Source organism: Monomorium pharaonis, chromosome 2 (genome assembly GCF_013373865.1).
Source record: "Monomorium pharaonis isolate MP-MQ-018 chromosome 2, ASM1337386v2, whole genome shotgun sequence".
Classification (NCBI taxonomy): Eukaryota; Metazoa; Arthropoda; class Insecta; order Hymenoptera; family Formicidae; genus Monomorium; species Monomorium pharaonis.
This window is the reverse complement of record NC_050468.1, coordinates 5,593,363-5,614,257: the sequence shown is the minus strand read 5'-3', so window position 1 is coordinate 5,614,257 and position 20,895 is coordinate 5,593,363. Positions and strand designations below refer to the sequence as shown.

The following is a 20,895-nucleotide window of genomic DNA, read 5'->3' as shown; positions in this document are numbered from 1 at the left end:
GCTAAGTGTCTACTATCAACCATTATCAGCAAAAAGACTACAAATTGTACAGAGTCTGTAAATAGAAAATATCGACAAATTGTTTGCTCATCATGTTATGCCATACCCACAGAAAAGATTTCTAAGAGGACCTCATCCTATTATTCTTCGATGTATCATAAAATAGTATCGATATAACCAATCATATTTATTATCAAAAAAGAAATATTTTATTTTTAAATGGAAAGTTCTTAAATCTAGAATAAAATGACTTTTGATGCTATCTTATTAACTTTTTCAGAATGATTTAGTAATTTTGTGACAATCTTATATTCTAGATTTAAGAATAGACCGATCTGAAGATAGAAATTTCTGATTTAATCTTAATCATGTTTTATTTTTATACTACATAAAGTTGTAATAAGATTAAATATGTCAAGAAAATTGTTTGTCTTGGTATCAGAAATTCTTTCTGAGAGAGCAATTAGCAGCAATAATCGAACAAGACTTGCAATTTCTGCTCGATTTTTGCTGCCAATCTGCCCGCGTATCCAGATTCTCGATTTTTTGTCATAAATCTGCTATCAAATTTTGTGAACTTTGCTAGCAAATCGTAAGCATTTTGTTGAAATAATAGATACCAATTTACTAGCAATTTTTTAGAAAATCTGTTGCTAATCTGCCAACATATTGCACGCATTTAGCAGCGGAATGGTTATATCAAAGCTAGAGCTTACTCTATCTAATTGATCTCTAATAATAATCAAATCTGAAGAACGTATTCTAAAGTCATATTAAGAACATCAGAGCAAGTTTGCAGACCAAATCTGTCTTCACAAGCAAAAACAGATCAATAACAAATATTTGTATTAATTTTTTCAAAATAAAAAATTGTACATTTAAAGTACATTTCACTTATTTTCGTCTTTAAACCCAATTTTGAGTACTCATTTTCATAATCATTTCATTACAAGTAAAAAATTTTATGTTGCTACTCCTTTTATTCCATTATTTGTACGTCTTTTACTTACAAAAAGTAAAACCCCGCCATGTCCATCTATTGGCTGCGCATTGCTCACAGATGAGTGACTTTAATGAAGACAGATCTTTTAGATTTTTGCTATCATTTTGCTGTCATTCGGATGTACTGGCTGTCAGTTGCCAATAGTCATCAATACTGTTGCATTTTGCAAGATGTCTGATGACATATTTGTAAAATTATGTTTAATCATTTGCTATTAATCTTCCATCAATAAGATATTTGCTTATTGTTAGTCGCCATTCTATCATATATTTTGCAACAGAGGTTGTGCTGCACATTGACGAAAGTAACAGAATTACAATAACAAAGTCTGTTTCCCATTTGTGGCTTTTTGATTTACATAATCTGTTGCCAATATTTACAATTGTAAAAAATGTTATAAAGATATATATAAAATCCAATTGACATCATCCTAAAAAAATATCTTAGATATTTTTTTAGGATGATGTCAATTGGATTTTATGTACAAATTATCTTATTAAAGAAATCTTCAAGATATTTTTAAAAGATACGTTTTTTAGATTTCTAAAAAAATATTTTCAAGATATCTCCATTTCTCTCTCAAAATAATACATCAAAACGTTGTATAAAATAGCTTTCAGATTGCTAAAATATGTTTTTAAAATTGTTCGAAAAAATACAAAATATTTCAAGACATGATCTAAACATTTTTTAGAAATTTGAAAGGTATTTTATTTATATTACGTTACAACGTACTATTCCAGTTCTCAATATGTTCAATATACTATATTATATTAAACAAGCTTTATTCGAGAAGTAAATAACTTCTTCAAATTTTTTCTAGAATGAAAATAACATGATTTATTATAAATCGGTATTGCATTCAAAAACATTATCGCCATAGCTCTTCTTTCGAGTCGTAGCCGTCAGACGAACTAGTTGAGATTACAGAAAACAATGATCATGGACGTCATGTTTTAATTCTTGCAATATCTCATAAGAGAAAGAATTAATAAAAGAAAGATGGCGGAAAAGATCATTACGAAAGTAAAACAAAGAGAAGAAAATGAACAAGAAACTTGAATTACGAAGTAGATAGAGTACGAGCACATAAAGAAAGACAAGGTTAAAAATGGGGGATTTGTGGGAAGAAAAGGGAAGAATAGAGACGCTTGGAAAGAAGAGAAGAGAGGGAAAAAGAGAGGAAAGGAGAGAGAAAGAGAGAGACAGACAAGGGAAAGAAGAAAGAGAGGGAGAGCTAATGAAAAGAGTAAAAAAAGAACAAAATGGTAAGAGAAATAGAAAAAGAAACAACCATAGTTGCGAGATAAAGGATGATCGAGAGACTCGAAGAGGAGATTGAAAGAAGCTCTCTATAAAGAGGAGAGGCAAAGAAACGCAATACTGAGGAGAAAAGGAAAGCGGAGATACAAAGAAAAAAGAGAAAGACAAGAGCTACTGCTCTTGGTTTGTCGTAGAGAAGAGGAATAGAGAGACGGCAGAACCGGGAGGGGCTGTGTGACAGAGGGATAACATGAAACGGGCGAGGTGCACGGGGACGAAGGGCGAAGTTAGTAACCCCAGCTGGTAACGACTAGCGCAGGAAGGGGACTGGGTGCTGCCGTGAGAGCAGCAATTCAATATGGCTATGTTAGTGCGAAGTATGTATTATCCGTGAGAGAGAGAGAGAAAGGGGGGGGAGACAGAGAGGGAGAGAAGAAGAGCGGGGGAAAAGGGAAAGCAGGCGAGGAGATACAGTCAGAGATGGTGGGAGAAAAATGAAGGGGGAATGAGTGATGTACAACGAGGGACGAGGAAAAAAGAGCTGAACGAACCGGCAGAGTTGGCCACATTGGATACGAAGGATAGGAAAGTGAGACAGACGATAATGGTGAAAGCGAGGGGAGGGAATCGAGAGAGCAAGCGAACGAGTGGAAGAATAGGGGGAGATCAGAAGGGTCGGAAAGGACGGGAGGGAGAGAATTCTGGGAGGAAAGGGCATCTCCCGCTCCACTCTCCCATTAGTTTGGTATGAGACATCGTTGGTGGAACGTACTGTTGCGCGTGCTCTCTCTTCGCCTATTCTCGTCATCTCGCGTTGAGAGTTCGTGGCTGAAGTCGTGCCGTTAGTTTGCGAGTGCGCCACAAAGCGCTGCCCGTCAACACTCGTAAGTTCGTGACCGCCCTACGTTGCCGCCGCAATTCCTTCGTCCATTCTCAAGAAGCAACTTCACAAGGTTTTCACCATTTCCGAGACGGTCGCCTCGTAACGAGGTGCAAACCGACGCGAACATGGGATATCGTTCGGATCACGGTTGATTGGTTCGGGAATGATGCGTACAACAAATGGCGAGATCGCACCATAACAAGCAAACATCATAGACTAGCCACTCTGAACAAAGAAAGACCGCCAAAGCGGGAGGGGGCAAGAAAGAGAGAAAAAGAGAACGAGAACGTAGTAAGATCCCCAAACGTTTCTGGCCATCGATTGTAGTGCGTACGTATCTTGATCTTGTCAATCGAGCATCGTTACGTCGCGTAAGAAACGTGTCGCCATTGATCTGTGCTTCTGTAGATTCACTCGTGCTCCTGAATTACGTGTTGGAAGCACGTAGCATCTCTCTTGCCTTCGCTAGTGGGCTCATATGTAAGTACTTATCAACATACTCTAGACTCACACGTACATATATATATATATATATATATATATATATATATATATATATATGTATGTATGTATGCACGCACACAAAGTAGAATCGTACGCCACCTTCACGCATTCGCAATACACCGGTTGGCAGTGTATACAGAAAGCATTTTCGTTGTGTGTCGAAAGATGGAGCAACGGGATGGACAAACGAATAGATAGTGTTTTCTTCGTTTGTTTTCTGTTGTACGTATTCTACGTATTCTCCTTTTTCTTTGTATCTTTTTTTCCTTTGATATTTTTGTCTTTTCGCGCACGCGCACCACGCATACAAACAAAACTCCCCCCCCCCCTTTCTCTTTTTAACGTATGTACATATTATACCCTTTTTTATTCCGTATTGCCTTATTCTCAACGAAATCGTGTAAAATTAGCTCGTCGGTAAATAAACATCTCGACGAGAAATAGTTCATCGAATCGATGTAAATTGAAATTATTAATATTGCATCATATCGAATATGGAGCTCAAAATTTGAAACTTATTTTAAAATCAGTGCTCTATGCAATATTTTTAAAAGAAAGAAATTTGTGATATGTATCCATTCAGATTTTCAAACGAGCACATTGCGTATTCTATTGAGACATCGATATCTTTTATTTCGATATCAAAGATATTTTGATTTGTTTATAAATAATAATGTTCACCGTTAAAATGTAATATAAATGAAAGATTATATTATATTAACAAATACAGATGTAAACATTTAATGATTTGAACATAATTATATTGCAATGTTAACTTGCTTAAATAAAACGTTTTTTTAATAAAATCAAAATCAAAATATAATCTCAAAACAAACAGGATTGAGTAAATTAATTTTTTAACAAACAAATTAAATTAAAGTTAACGTTATAAAACTAATTTAGTTACGTTAAAAGTTACAAGAGCTGAAAAACGAATTAACGAATTCAGTCAAAAGCTACATTAAGATTAAATTAAATTAAAAGTTAATTTTGAAAAGCATTATTTATATATTAAATTTAAAAAATAATTTTTTCTAGTTAAATTACTCAAACAAGAAGCACACAAAAAAATTATTTGTCCGACAAACTAGATCATGATATCCTTATGTTTTTGGGGTCGCTGAATCCGAAGCCCGTATTGGTTTATCAGATTAGGTTTCTTCTCTAAATACCTCAAAAAATAATCGCCTAAAGTGGCCCTTTTTCGGCTAAATCTTGACGACTGAAACGATTAGATTAAAGGGGAGAGGAAGATTATTCTTATATTTTTGAGTTGCTTTTGGGAATTTGATTTTCACATTAAATTTACCTTATGAGGTTCAACATTCAACAGAAATCAGCCATCATGTTTACAAAATGTAAACTAAGACAGTAGACCCCAAATCCACATACCCTGGGGGAAGAAGGGAAGGGGGTAGAAGATCTTCTCAAGACCTAAATCAAGACAGCATAAAGATTAAAAAATTATTTATTTTTTTCTATAATAACGTACGTTTGTGTATCTACTGTCTTGGTTTACATTTTGTAAACATGATGGCTAATTTCTGTTTAATGTCGAACCTCATGGCGTCTATCTAATGTAAGAATCAAATTTAACAACTCAAAGATATAAGAATACTCTTTTTCCTTTAACACCCGTCAAGATTATAGTTTATGTTAAATAACTTACAAAAATATCTGTTTTTAATCTGTTCTTGTGATAAGGCTAGTTAAAATTATAGGATAGAAATACATAAAAAATTAAGTTTAAATCAGAAAAACGCGTTGCAGTTATTTTCGAAACAGGTCACTACATTATATCTATCCAAGATACATATGTAACACTTTCACAAAAATATAGAACATTTTGTAAAATATTATTTAATAACAAAAATACAATAAAGTTTTATAGTATAGTAGTTATTTTATTGTAATTTAATTTTTCATTATCTATCTTTCATAAATTTTTCAGAAATATTTTAAATACATTGTTGCGTTTAATATTTTATAGAAATATTATTTATGTAATGTAAATACTATTTTTATGTCTTAGAAATATTTCTGCAATATTACATTTGCCAATTTCTTTTGTAATATTATAGATACATTCAAATATGACAGAAAACTTTATGTTCCTAAGAGATTTAAAAAATATAGCATTTGAAATATTATAAAAAACATAAAGCAAGTACATTTCTGAAATATTTTGGATGCAAAGTTACAATTAAAATGTTAATGAAATTTTTCTGTATATTATATTCTGTACCATCTCCGAATATGATAATATTTCATTAATGCTACATGCCGTGTGGGTTGTTAGTTCATAAAATATTAATGCTTGTAAGTCGTCCTCTCGCGTAAAGATACGCAGGTGTTTCGCGCTGCGCTTTTATTTGGCGCGGGACACTACCGTGTCTCGTAATAAAATTTTATAACTCTAGAATGGCTTACTGGGGTAATTTTGTACCCCAACGCGAATTTGATTTCACCTCCTAATTTAGCAGATGAACGGATCGACTCGGGACACTGACCATAATTCAATTTAAAGTCCTAAGAATCGAAAGACACTAGCTGGCGTCAAAACGTTACTAACTTCCGAGCAGTACAAACATAAAGTAAAAATGGGGTACGAACATACCCCATGTTTGGTGTATGTATTAGTTCGGATATCGGAAAAAATTTTATAGTAAAAATCACTCTGTATGATAGTAGTCGTGGATCATAAGAAGAAATTTCAGAAGAATTATACCATAATAAATAGTGTAAATACTATGGTAATTTAATAAAAACGTAGTAAAAATTTTCATAATTTCTTACTTGGTCCGCGTTTACTATTTACTATAATCATTTTTTCAATAAAATTTTCTCGGTGTATGAAATAGTGTTTTTTCGTATTTGTATTTCTTCAAAAGACAAACCGCGATTATTTTTCGGCGGCTTCGCGTCTTTATCACCGATCAAAGAAGCCGCAAGATATGTGGCCGATACCGATGCCGCGAGATCTACCAGCCAATGCTAATACTACAATTACTTTTACAAAAAATCGCCGCTTATGTTTACCTATATGTTTACATTTCGTTCAGATGGGCACTTACTGTAGAAAGACTGGTACAACATTTCTATGTGTGAAAACAGAACAATAGTGTGGCGAGTGTCGCTTGAAGTCATAAAAATATTTTAATAATTTTTTTTACTTTAATAATATATTCTATACTTAAAAAAAGAAACATTTTTTACAGTTTTATAGCAAAATGAAAAGGATTGATTGTGTTTTTATTAATTTTTTCATTTTTTTTCAACTTTTAGTTGTTGAAATAATTATACTTTTTAAACGATACCTAAAATCCATTTATCTCGGTTCTAGAATCTATCTTTTATCTTTCCAAAACTATTCGGTTTTTTAAAATTCGTCAAAAATTGATAAAAAAACGATAGATTTTCAAAAAGAAGTCATTTTTACGATTTTTCGAACCTTATTTTGTTTAATGTTTCATGTGTTTAATGATAATTAATACTATTGCGGATTACACCATCGTCTTCATCATGAAAAGATGGAAGAAATTCATGTAGCACAATATTGATTTTAGTTCATCTGTTCAATGCAGTTTAGGAACGAATGGGGTACATTTTTAACCCGGTAAAACATTTGGGAGCACCCCGATTGACCACGTTTCAATTGACCACAATTTTTCTAATTGACGGTCCAACAGAAAAACTCTAAGCATTCATTGCTCTAAATAGTTATGCTCTAAATAGTTTGAGGTCGAAAAATATAGGTATACCGTTCTAGGGTTAAAAAAAACTAAAATTTTTAACCAGATTGTAAAATATTTTATATTTTATAATTAAGCATAATTTGAAAATATTGCCACACTTTGTAAAATACTTAAACATTTTATGAGCAGATTATAAAAAAACGCATTTTATAATCTGAATATGACACACACAAAGTATCTTACAATATATTAATAGCCTATTTTAGAGATATATAAAAATAAAATAAAGAATCCAAATATGTAAATGTCCAGATCACAGTTTTTAAATTATAATTAATCAATAGCCAAAGATAGCCAATAATATTGCTTAAAATTCGCACACTTAGCACATAATTACATACAAGCGTGCATTGATCTATCATCTCTTATTGATTTTTAATATTATTCTTTATTGCACTTATCAAGTAGTATTATACTAGCATTGATAATTATTATTGGAATTGTTAAATCTAAAAGTTTTATTTTAATAAAACAAGATTTATTGTTTTTTTTTTTAATAATTATGAAAATTAATTTAGTGTTACTTTTCATTCTTTATGTCTTGAGACAAATAAAATCGTGCAAATAATAAATTTAAAAAATAAGACAAAGATAGCTATTCAAAATCAATTCTTTATTTCAAGACTGGACTTATTTCAAATGGAAATATATCATCAAATATACAAGATCAAAATTATGATATTCGAATACTTCATTCACTTCAGATACATACAATATAAACAACTTCAACAGAATGCATTATTCTTACAGTTCAAATAAACATTTTTCAATTAAAAATACATTTAATTTAAAAAAGACATTTTACTTTCATATAATTTTTTAGTATTCGTATTAATGCCTAGCAAGTTTCGTGCACAATTCTTCCTCAAGTGCTTGAGATGATATAATAATTATAAATCTTAAATATTCGTAATTTCTTTCATTCGCCAAAAAACAAAGAGTAGCAGACAACCATTGCAAAATAGATTGTCGTGTATCTTTCTTTATTGTAAGTGGAGTTATTAAATTAAAAATTTCAAAATAGCATTCTTCCATTCTCAAGTATTTATAATTAAATCAATCATGTAATTCAAATTTTAATTCATTCAGAAAGTTAACATGAGAAAACTCGTTTCTCTTCAGCAACCATTCCTCGCTTCATCTTAAAAATTTTAAGGTTTAAAATTTAAGGTTTTTCTTTTTAAGACAAGCACTGTGATTCAAGTAAATAGAGATCACGCTTTGACGTCATAATTACAATAATACGACGGAATTTCTGTTTGAACATGTGTTATCATGATGAGACGCATACTGCTCGTTAGTTCGGTGATATGCGATTTCCATTTAATTGCCATTACAAGAAAAAAGACAAGAAAAAATATATAATTCGAAATTCTTTACGTAACTAACAAATTTTATGCGATTGCAATTGTGAGTCTAGATGAATCAAGCTTATCATTGAACCACAAAATATTGCGATATTCGATCAATATCATCAGGTATATTCGAGAGCGTGCAAATGTATATGACGTTACAAGAGACGTTTGGCAGTTAACCGCGCCACTGGACAGATGGAAAAATAAGAAGGCTGATTCTAAACAGAAACAAAAATAAAGATCGCATGTCCGTATATTATATAGGTTGATGAGTTTAAGCGGGAAGTTGGCAGTGAATACCGGGAACAAGGAATAAAAGTTACCTGAGAAACTTTCAGAAAATTCAGCATAATAATAAATCACTAGTACTTTTGTATCAAAACTTGAATTGCAAGTACAATCATTTGGAAGATTTCGACGATTTTCAGAACGCCAAAAAATATTCTCACAATACCAATGAGAGATTATCTTTTTCAATTTTTCAGTTAAGACAATATTATAATACTATATTTGGATAAAGTTCCGAAAATGCAATGTACTTTCGATTAACTCGAAGCTTTGTTAAAAACTTTGTTGGATTAAACTAAAAAAATTGTAAGCAAGAAAATTATAAACATTTCCAAACTTTTGGCTGTAAGCGCGCGCGCACGCACGCGCACACACACACACACACACACACACACACACACACACACACACACACACACAGAGAGAGAGAGAGAGAGAGAGAATGTAATTTTTAGACATAAGAAATACAATCTAATCTAAACTAAACTTTAAATAAGAAATTACTTTGCTCGAAAAAATTGTAAAACCATGTAAAAACAATAAAATTATAACTAATTAAAAACAAGCCTTACTCGATTTTAGCAGGATTTTTGTGCTAATATTTCTGTGATTTTATATAACTTCAATTCATAAGATTGTGTATCACATAGATTTTCAGCCTTAAAACACAATTATAAGATGAACAAGAATACTATCACGATATTAGATTGATTAATATTAACAATTAATTTAATGATAATGATGTTAACAATCATACCCCTTTCCTTCCATATATTATAAAGAATTTGTTGCGAAAAATAATACCTCATCCAGATATCAAATCTGGGACCCATTAGATATATATTCTCTTATTATTATTAATAAAATTATAGATTTTATTTTGTTCTACAAACGGGAGGGGGCATGAAGTTTTACGTGTAAAAAGTTGAAAATCCATTTGGAACAATACAATTATACACCTCATTTTGTCCTGTAAACAGAGAAATTGGGTAGATCATAGACAAACTATAGACCAAACGATTTACGAGAGGTAGGTGATAATCGCGGTAAGGGGAATGTTAGTGCCAAATCGGCCATTTTCATCACCGATCGGAAATGTTCGGCTTTCTCTTCTTGGCTGTTGGCTCTCGGGATGCGCCGAACTCTTCTCTTTTTTCTCTGTTCTCTGTTCCTCTTTCTCGGTGATTCTCCCCTCCACCTCTCGCTTCACAGCATATGTTAGCCGAACATAATCGAGTCGTACGAAATAAACCGAGCTGGCACGAATATTCTTCTCCCCGCAAATCACAGCCCCCCTTGCTCTAAGCAGAACCTATTGCTCGGTCTATAGTTAGTCTATGGGGTAGATCTCGCTTCACGAGAAAAGTTGAAAAGCTATATAGAATAGTACAATTATAGACTTCCTCTCGCCCTGTAAGCAGAGGGAATAAGGAATAAACTTTATTTCTCATGAAAACATATTTTTAATATTTTATCTTAAAGTTTTCTTTCATAGGAATCATCAAAAATTCTTTAAAAAATTTTCCTCTTAGTTTATAATAAAACTTCTGATAATTTCTTCATCGAAAACGGAGGTGCACCGTTTTCACATATTGAATTTCCTAGTACCTGTTATTTTTTAATATAGAAAATAGTATACACAATGTGCATATAAAACAGCAATCAGAACTTTAATTAGGACTTTAATTAAATAATAAATTAGGAGAGATGACTATTGCTCATTTGCTACATCTCTCTCTCTCCCCCCCCCCCCCTCTCTCTCTCTCTCTCTCTCTCTCTCTCTCTCTCTCTCTCCCCCCCCAAGTTCTTCATGAAGCTCATGATCTCCACTTAATGCATGCTTACATAGGTTCTATGAGCAAAGATATTCTCAGTGATTTGGCATTGCCTTTCGAGAAATAATAATCAATTAAAAATATTACTGTTCTTGATGGATTTAAAACCACATTTTTTAAACAGAAAGGTTCGCATTTTTATACCACGATTACCAAACGTCCTAATAACTCCAAAAATTTAAATAAAAAGTTTTTTAATTTAAATGTTATAAATCATAAACTTAAAATTTCGTAATATTTTGAAATGTAATTTTGGAGTAACAATTTGATTTGCTGTAGAAAAGTAAAAGTATAATTAATTTAGTATAATTACTTATTTAGCCACACATTAAATTCTCATCAGAATTCTCTTTTTTTGCAAACAACTAAAAAATGACAATTTTTTAAATTATGTTGTAGCAAATGAGCGATATGTATTTAAAGACATTTTGTTTAAAAATTATAAGATAATTATAATTAAATAGCAAGAGATATTTACACATTAAGAAACTTTATTTAAATAATTATAAATAATTAATACTAATTGCGTTTTTTTTTTTTTTCAGATTTCGCAATTTACTTACAACGAAGAAATGGCTAGTATCGATAAAAGGATATTTTTACGTGATGTCAATCCACATCTAATCTGTTTACTATGCCGAGGTTACCTTATAGATGCCACAACTGTGGTAGAGTGTTTACACTCCTGTAAGTAAAATTGAGATTTAACGTAGTTCAGATTTTTTTATTGAATTAATACCAATAATTAATTAATACTATATGTTTTCATCCAGTTTGTAGAAGTTGCATCGTGAAATATCTTAATACTGCAGCGCACTGCCCATCCTGCAAACACACTATCAACAAAGCGAAGCCAAATATCAAGTATGTATAGGTTTTTGACAATTTATATACAAAAATTTGCATTATTTCGCAATTTTGTGAATTTTAATAATAAATAATTAATTTATTATTTGTTTTAAAATTATTAAAGATCGCGATCTCTTTGCAGAGCTGACATGACGTTACAAGAGATCGTATATAAATTGGTGCCTGGCTTATACCATAAGGAAATGCTAAAAAGAAAAGAATTTTACAAGAAGCATCCCGAACATGGTAATTATATTGTATAACATCTGTACAATGTTCGAGATTGACGACTTATACACTTAGAGGGGTCGAAACGAGTTTAACTTGCAATTTTTTATGGAAAAACGAAGTAGAAAAAAGGAAATAGAAAAATCACGTTTATTTCATTACAAAGATCATACTTTTCTCTATATGATATTTAAATTTTATTAGTAAAAGTAATATAAAATGGCGTCGTCATTCAAATTTCTCTAATTTACTACATGTCTTTCCATTTTCCATAAGAAAATTTGTAAAGTTCGATCTCGTTTTGAGTCATCTAAGTATTACACACACACACACACACACACACACACACACACACACACACACACACACACACACACACACACACACACACACACACACACACACACCCACACCCACACACACACACACACACACACACACACACACACACAATATATATATCTTCCCATAATAAAACTTAATTAATTAAACTTTAATTTTACAAACAATTAGTGAACTCGGCAACGCCGGAGCAACGTGGCGAGGATGTAAGTGGACGTTTAATATTTAATCCAGAGGACGTAGTGAGTTTGAGCTTGGAGTACTTATCACCAGGAGTAGACCCGTTGATTATATTGAACACCAATGACATGGATACAAACAACTCAAACAATGCGAATAATATTGATGATAGTAACAGTAATAATAATAATAATAATAATAATAATAATAATAATAATAACAATAATAATAATGGTAATAGCAGAAGATATCTGCAATGCCCGGCTTTAGTAACTGTTGCACATCTGAAGAAATTTATAGCAATGAAATACAGCGTTGATGTAACGAGATATACTATCGAGATTTGTCATCGACGTGCACCCCTTCCCGAAAACTGGACTCTCATGGACGTTGCTTATATTTACGCGTGGAAAAGGGTTTGTACTATCTCATTAATTTCTTATTTAAATCCTTTTTTAATTTTCGTTAAATAATTAATAACAATTAATAAAATCAATCAACTTGATCAATAGAAGAAAAGCATTATAAACTAGATATTCTTGTAATATAATATATATCTGCAATATATAACTGAATTGTGTCTTATAATTAATATTTATTATAAAAAATAATTTGCACCGAGTATATAATGCTAATGAGAGCCAGCACAGGGTTTACATATATGAGTTAACCGACTTTATTGTAAAGAAATGTGAGTCGAAATATCTGCGCTTACTTTCATTTAACGTTCAAGAAACATTCTTCGATTTTTTCTTTGCAATAAAATTAACTTACGTAAACCATGTGCTGAATGTCAATGGCATTTTAATTTACTCAGTAAAAAAATTAGCTGTTAGAACCTTTGATTAAATTATTAATAAAATTATTTAATTTGCCTTTCACGCAGGTTTTACCGATGAGATTTTTCTATCGAGTGGCACAAGAGGAACAAAGACTCGAAGCACCGTTGCATCAAAGGCCATCGACTCCGGGACTCGGAGCTCGGGACTGTTTGCCACCGAATGAAATGCGAAACGATAGTAACATAGAGAATAATTCTATTAATCATTTGGAAACTTCTAAAGCAGAAATTAAACTTGCAAATAATGTTGAGATATTGTCAGCAAAAGATTTGAACAAAATTGCTAATTATGAGATATTCTCATCCGTTGATCGCAAGCAAACAACGAAAGTCGAGAAAGATGAAACAAAAATGACGATGACGACTATATCGACAACGCCATCAATGTTAACAACAACAAATTCCACGAAAGTGTTGACTACAACAGTGACAACCGTATCTTCCTCATCAGGGACAAACATGACATGCAATGATTCAAATAAGCAGATAAAGAGTCCAATTAAGATACTAAAGAATTCGGATGGAAAATACGAAGTGCTAAAAAGTCCGTCCAGCGCTATAACGGATATTAGGAGCCCTGGATCCAATGAATGTCCTAATCCCGAGTTTAGTGTCGTAAATTCTAATGGTGTAAAGATAACGCTGAAACAGTGCTCGCCACCACAGAATAGTAGCGCAAAAAAACCTAAAGTTATCAGTAATGTTTTATTGCGCTGTGGCCAAATAGAAAAAGACACATCACAATCATCAAGCGCATTAATGATTCACCAAGTGCAACAAGACAAGAATAAACTGACTACAAGTCCGATATTGTCAGGTAAACAAGAAAAGCAACGGCGTAAAGTAACTTTTATGGATCGTTCTCCTACGTCTGAGAAAACTTCTCCTACTACCGGTGTTAGCATACCGAAAACTGCATTGAAAAAACCGGTGGAGCAACAGGACAAAAAACAGTTTCTACAGGGTTTTCAATTAACCGCTAAAGAATCAATGCCGGATAATAGTAAATTAAAATCTCCCGTTCAAGATATTAATGTTGCGAGCACCATTAAATCTTTTCAAAAGAGTAATGTGACACCGAAGATGGAAGAGTTCTCTAGGAAAGACATTGACGACAAGAAAACTAACATTGAAAACTCCAACTCGAACGCGAGTAATAGTACTACCACGACAAATCTAATTACCAAATGTGTTGTTGGAATGTCTGTCAACTCACGAACCTATATACATAAAACTGATGATATAGATGGACGCACAAATTCAGGAACAAATCCAACAAACAATATAAACATTACAAGTAGCAACCATACCGCCAAGACAGACGTGTATACTTTCTCCAGCGATCCACCAATTGTTCCAGCTGGAGCGGTTAAAAGGAAATGTCCTCCAGGTGTACCAATCGCCGAGTTGAAACGTCGAAAAACGTCGCAAGTCATGCAAAAACAAGAAATTAACAAGAAACAAAACGTTTCTTCATATAATTCTGTTGTTAATAAGTTACCGCGTACTTCTACAGAACACGGAATTCCTACAAACAAAACGATTGATATGGTAGGAGATCACGATGCTGGATCGAGTCGTGTGTCCAACGTAAATAGTATGAAAGCATCAACTGGTCCATTGCTTTCAAACGATACTAGAGATCTACTAGTGGACGGCTATGGTTTAAATATTCCGGCAAGTTTGAGCATAACATTGACTTCGCCTAAATCTCCAGGATCTTCCGGACAATTTGTTGAACCCAATGACTCCAGCGATACTAAAAAAGTCATAATGGGTAAAGTAAATCCCAGCATTACATTGAACGATCGTTCGGTTGATCCACGTGTATTAAAAGCTTTGAAGACTGGACAGATTAAAATGCCAACTACTCCGTCGAAAGCTAAATCAACAGGGACAGTAGCAACAGTAGCAAAACAGGCAGTGACGACGGATCGTAGAGAGACAGTGAATCAACAACGTACCACATTAATTACTAAACGGAAAAAAGAACATGAATCGTCCAAGGACATTCTGGATTTGAGCGGAACCAATAAAAAAATGGACATACATCCTTTGAGAATTCCACAGCCGGTAACGAAACTTAACAAAACTAATAAAGTTATGGGAGGCAGAAATAATGTGCAACCTGGAGGTATCTCTGAGCAAGGTCAAGTAGTAACGCTCGTGGGTGGTCACAGATATTATAGAGCGCCACCAGGTTCTTTGACACCCGCCGCTCATCGTGTTAACGATAATTCGCTACCTTTATCGCCATCACGCACACCTGTCTATGCGCCGTCTTTTGGTAACATCAATCGATCAAATTCGGATCTCTCATCTGTCTTTCCGAGCCTACCAAGTCTTTACGCTCTTCATCAAGCACCGAATCTTCAACAGTTTCAGATAGACGCAGCACGGTTGAGATTGCCGTCACGACCTGCTGCAGAAAGTGAAGCAACATCTGCAATTGCAAGTAGTGATAACGCTAATTCTAATATCAGTAATATACCGGGGAAAAGTCATTTGGCTGCTCAGTGTGCGCCCGTTAAGCCCGCAAGGTCTTCTGTGGCTCCCTTAGCAGTTCCCATCAACAAACAACAATCCACTGAAAAATCCACGAATATTGGCATCAATCGGACAGATCCAGTTGACCCAAATAAGATTCCAATTTTTCGTAACAATGAAGTTTCCGAAGCTACAAATAAAACTTCTCAGGTCCAAAAGAAATACTCCTTAAATATCGAAATAAATAAATTCTTGTCGCAAAGTGAATGTGTGAAGAATAATGATCAAACCAATACTAATACAGTTAGAGATTTGAATACCGAATCCAAAAATAAAACGATAAATAATTCGGTGCAACAGCAGGAGCAACAATATCGTGAGACAACAAGTCCTAATATCGTATCGTCAACGGCTTCACCGTCACCGCCTCCAGGCAATAATAGCATAAAGGTGAGGAATGAAAATAGTACTAACAATGGTGATGATAATATCAACAATAACAATTCGAACGGAAGTAATAACACGATGCCTCGAACGGAAACAATAACATTTGATCAGCCAAAAAGTACTAACTCTGAGATAACATGCAGCAAATCGCCGGATAGTCCAGATTCTAGTTCGATTACAGTAGAAAATTCAGAGGCGAACAAGAACTTAACGGATCGGGAGATGCCGACAGATGCCCAGTCATCAGACTCTGCGAAGACCGTAGAATCGACCATAAATCCAGACAACAGTTCCGTAGACGATTCCATTACTATCGACGACAAGAACAAATTTGTCAATAAATCGGAAGCAAGTGAAATCGCGAAACAATTAACTTCCGTGCAAAAAAGATTGCTAGCAGTTTTTCCTTCAACTGAATGGGCGAACAATCCTATAGCTGCTGAACATCTGGGAAATTTTTTCAAAAGTTTGAACGCCACTATAAAGAACGAAGGATTTACCGAAGAATCCAAAGTGGAAAAAGTTGAGCAAAAAACCAGTAATGATAATGAAAATCGGTAATGACATTTTCATTGAAAACTTTTCCAAGATAATTTCAAGTGAACGTAACGTCTTATACAAAACGATACGTCCATGTAATATTTAAGATTTACAAAACAACATGAGTTTAACACAGAATTTTATAATTTTGAAGAGTTAAAAACAGTTTGTTTCTTAGAAAAGTTTCAGTTTTTTTATCTTGATTAATTATAGACTAGGAGGACTTTGAATCTTATCTAATTATCTTTTGATTGATTATAAACTGGAAGTTTGAATCTTATCTAGTTATTTCATACGTAGAAAATAATGGTGAGAAGAATATGTGACATGCCGACTACAGATAAACTTTGAAATACTACCACGCAAATCGAAAAATGCATAAAAATTATTTTTAACTGAAATGTACATAGTTAATTATAATTCACACAGTGTGAAAGGAGACTCTTACAGATGAAAACAATATTACATTATACGATATACGTATATTATAGAATATACAAAATATTTAGTGTAAAAAAATAATAGTCAGTAAACCGAAAATCTTATTTTTTCAAATTTTTAAAAACAAAGTTTTACACATTAATCTATAAACTTTTACACATTGATATAAAGTGATTTATACAGACATACACATATTACTAGTCCGTAAACTTGTAACATTCCGAAAACAAAAATTCGTTTATATTTCAACCTGAGAATTTTCTTCGCTGCTACACACACACACACACACACGCGCGCGCGCGCATCAAAAAATTTTTTTAATTAGTAATAACTGATATGGTTTAACCCGTAAAACAAGCTTGTATTGAATGAGTGAAAAAGTGTTTTGATGGTTATTAAATAGGTCAACGAAACAATTTTTTCAATTTTTTAAAATAGAAGTCACCATCTTCTAGAGCAGTGAAATTATTTTTCTACGCGAGCGATCAATTCTTTTTGCACATTTTTGGTTACAAAATATGTTGAAAACCCAGTACAATTTTTGCACTCACCCAATAATTTTTAAGCCAATATATTTTAAACTTTCAGTATTTGCTACTATAATTGTATGGATCTTGTAAAACAATTGGTCCAATATACATCTATCCAATTAATAATATACAGTCCAATCTTTGTATTCTTAATATATCCTTAATAACGGGACCAAACTTTCTATTCTTAACATTTTCTCTCGGATTTTATTATGACATGCAAAAAATGAAATTACAGATTCTATTCGTTTCCTTATGATTACATGTATGGTTACACCATTTATTTGTTATAATAACTTATTTGTAACATAACTCAAAAATTGTAACTTTTAAATTGTTGTAAAAATAAAAAAATTCTGATGAAAATTTAGTATACTGAATAAAGAGCTAATGATGATTTTATTAATTAATCAATAGATCAAATCGTTTATCCAAATAAAATCGTCACATTACATTTGCATAAAAATAATATTACAAAATTTTAATTCTTTAAAACATTCAAACTGAAAATTTTTTATAAAACTGAAAATGTATTTGAAAAATAAAAAACATATTACAAAAATATTACACATCAAGATTCAACCTCGGCCACAGTAGGCATTTCTTTTCTTATTTATGTGATTACACTTAAACAGTCAAATTTAAATTATTTAAAATTTAAATTATTGTTAAAAAATTTTGTTTCAAAATTATTGTAGCAAATAAATGACACACAGTCGATATAAATATAAAATAATAAAAGAGCAATAGGAAAAGATATTAAGAATACGAAGGAACGTGGAGACTGTAAGTAGCAGTGAATTACAGCTGCTTATAGTTGTATATCATAGAAAGGTAACAAAAAGCCAAAGGTAGTCCAAGCGGAAGCAAATTATAAACCGTATTCGCATCTAATATTTTGCATTTTAATACACATCAAAATTATCTATAAAATACATGTCACACAATTATCCTATAAATAAAACTTACTAGTTTATATTCAAGTACTACAAAACTGAATATTTTGAGCATTTTTGATCTTCTATTTTATATTTAGTATTATCAGACTCTGATCAGAATATAGATTCAAATCCGTGGAGCAGACATTTAAAGATAGTTATTGTAAAATTAAATAAATATTTGCATATATAAAACAACATTTTTTAGATAATGCATTTTATATTATTCTTATATATCGTATAAAATAAATTTATGAAGAATAAGCATTTTTCATAGAATTGCGAATTTTTAATAAAAAAATATATTTTAATATGTCTTAAGGTTTTATAATCTTACTCAAATAGCAAAATACTATCTTTGCTAGCAGATTAACAGCGAATTAATCAAATTTTGACTGTAGAGCCACAGCCATTTGTTCGATTAATTTACTGATAACCTGTTGACAAAACTTGCTGTATCAACAAAATGATGGCAGAAATTGAGCAAGATCTGCGCGCGTGGGCAATCTATGGCAGATTGATACAAGAAATAAAGCTACAAATTCTGCTCAATTTATACCGCCAATCTATTGACCGGTAATCCTAAGAGGCTTTTTGCTCAGTTTCTGACGATAATCTGCTGTCACATCATGTCAGCAGACTTATCTACAAAATACAAATTTAATACAGTTCCAAGAATGGCACCGGGAATTTGTCACCAATCTGTGAACGAGTTTATTACTAACTTTGACAATTTGCTATAAATTTGCTTATTGGATACACAGAAAAAAAGTAATATAGCCAATAACATATGTATTGCGAGTTGCCAACTACATAAAATACTCAATACAATAATATTTATTGTTAATTCAAGTACAATGTTGATACTGCAATAGCATATATTATTGAGTATATCTGTAGTTGACAGCCCACAACTACATATCTTATTGGATATATTGCATTTTTTTCAGTGTAGATATTACAGACTGTGTGCATTTTGTTATCGTCAAAAATTAGTAACATACTCCGTTCAAAATCTACAAGCTTTGCTATCTGGATTATCTATCTATAGCTATTTATATTTTATTATATGTATATACATGTCGTACTATATATTTATGATTGATATATGATGCGAATACAGTTTTTTTATATATGAACACAGATTTGAATAATATTCTTAAGACACAAAGAATCTTTCAATTGCTATTGTTAGTATTTTTATTTTTTATGTTATGTTTTACATATTAGTTACATGCGTAATATCAGTCATTGTATAATAATTGTTGCACACGTTAAGCGATGCAACGTGTTTGTATTATATTAATTATTGTATTATTATTTTGGCATTGTACATATTTATAATTATATATTATTATATTATAAAGAGCAAGAGTGCGGAACAAATTTTTGTCTCGAAATTCCTATTATTTTTTAATTGGGAATTGATTGAATGGACTATCTGTATTTAAATATTTTGAAAAATAATCTTGTATTAACAAAAAAATATGCATTATTCACAAATATTTGATATGTAATGAGTGAAAATGTTATGAACTTATTAGAACCGAATTATGTTCCTAATGTACATTTTCCTCTGATTTCTATTTTCAAATAACATTCAAAATAGAAATATTGTGCGTTTTATTTATCATTTTATGTATTTACAAATGTAAAGTGATTAGACAGCAGCGTATAAAAATATTATAGTTTATATAGTATTCAGTTGGTTCACTTTATGGCCATTTTAGCGTATATTAATTTCTATGTTACATTTTTTAAAATAAATTTTCCTGCAAACTTTTTTTGTATTTTTTCAAATCATTATAAATTATATTTAAATTTGATTCATCATAAATTATCTATTTATGTATTTGTTTATTTTACCCATCTTTTATTAAAAACTAAAACAACAATAATGAGAATATCGAGTAATAAGGTGACCAGTGCAACAATTTTATAATAAAAGAATACTATACTCTGTAATAATATACTTTGTAATAATATAAATTTGACGTTTTAAATTTTTTACTACCTTCAATTCTCCCCAACTTTTACGGTCACGTTAATATTTGTCCATCTTTTTCTTGTGAGGAAATCAATAAAAATATAAATACAATCAAAAGTTTACATTTTAAAACTGTATAGAAGCAAATAATTATAACCTTGTTAGTTGCATCAATATTAAATTTTTTATCTTGAGTGCG

General features: G+C 31.8%; 1 protein-coding gene across 2 annotated transcripts; it reads left to right on the top strand.

The window, feature by feature from the left end:
- Nucleotides 1-2,213: 2,213 nt before the first annotated feature.
- LOC105838371 (probable serine/threonine-protein kinase DDB_G0282963) lies at nt 2,214-20,708 on the top strand. 2 transcript variants are annotated; one of them, XM_036282709.1, is made up of 7 exons: nt 2,214-3,479; nt 3,558-3,629; nt 11,432-11,573; nt 11,660-11,750; nt 11,878-11,981; nt 12,477-12,901; nt 13,372-20,708. In XM_036282709.1, the coding sequence occupies exons 3-7, from the start codon at nt 11,459-11,461 to the stop codon at nt 16,819-16,821; spliced, it is 4,185 nt and encodes a 1,394-aa protein (XP_036138602.1). In that variant the 5' UTR covers nt 2,214-3,479; nt 3,558-3,629; nt 11,432-11,458; the 3' UTR covers nt 16,822-20,708. The 2 variants fall into 2 exon arrangements, with proteins under 2 accessions (XP_036138602.1, XP_028050326.1); XM_028194525.2 differs by having other exon boundaries at nt 2,215-3,629.
- Nucleotides 20,709-20,895: the final 187 nt, after the last annotated feature.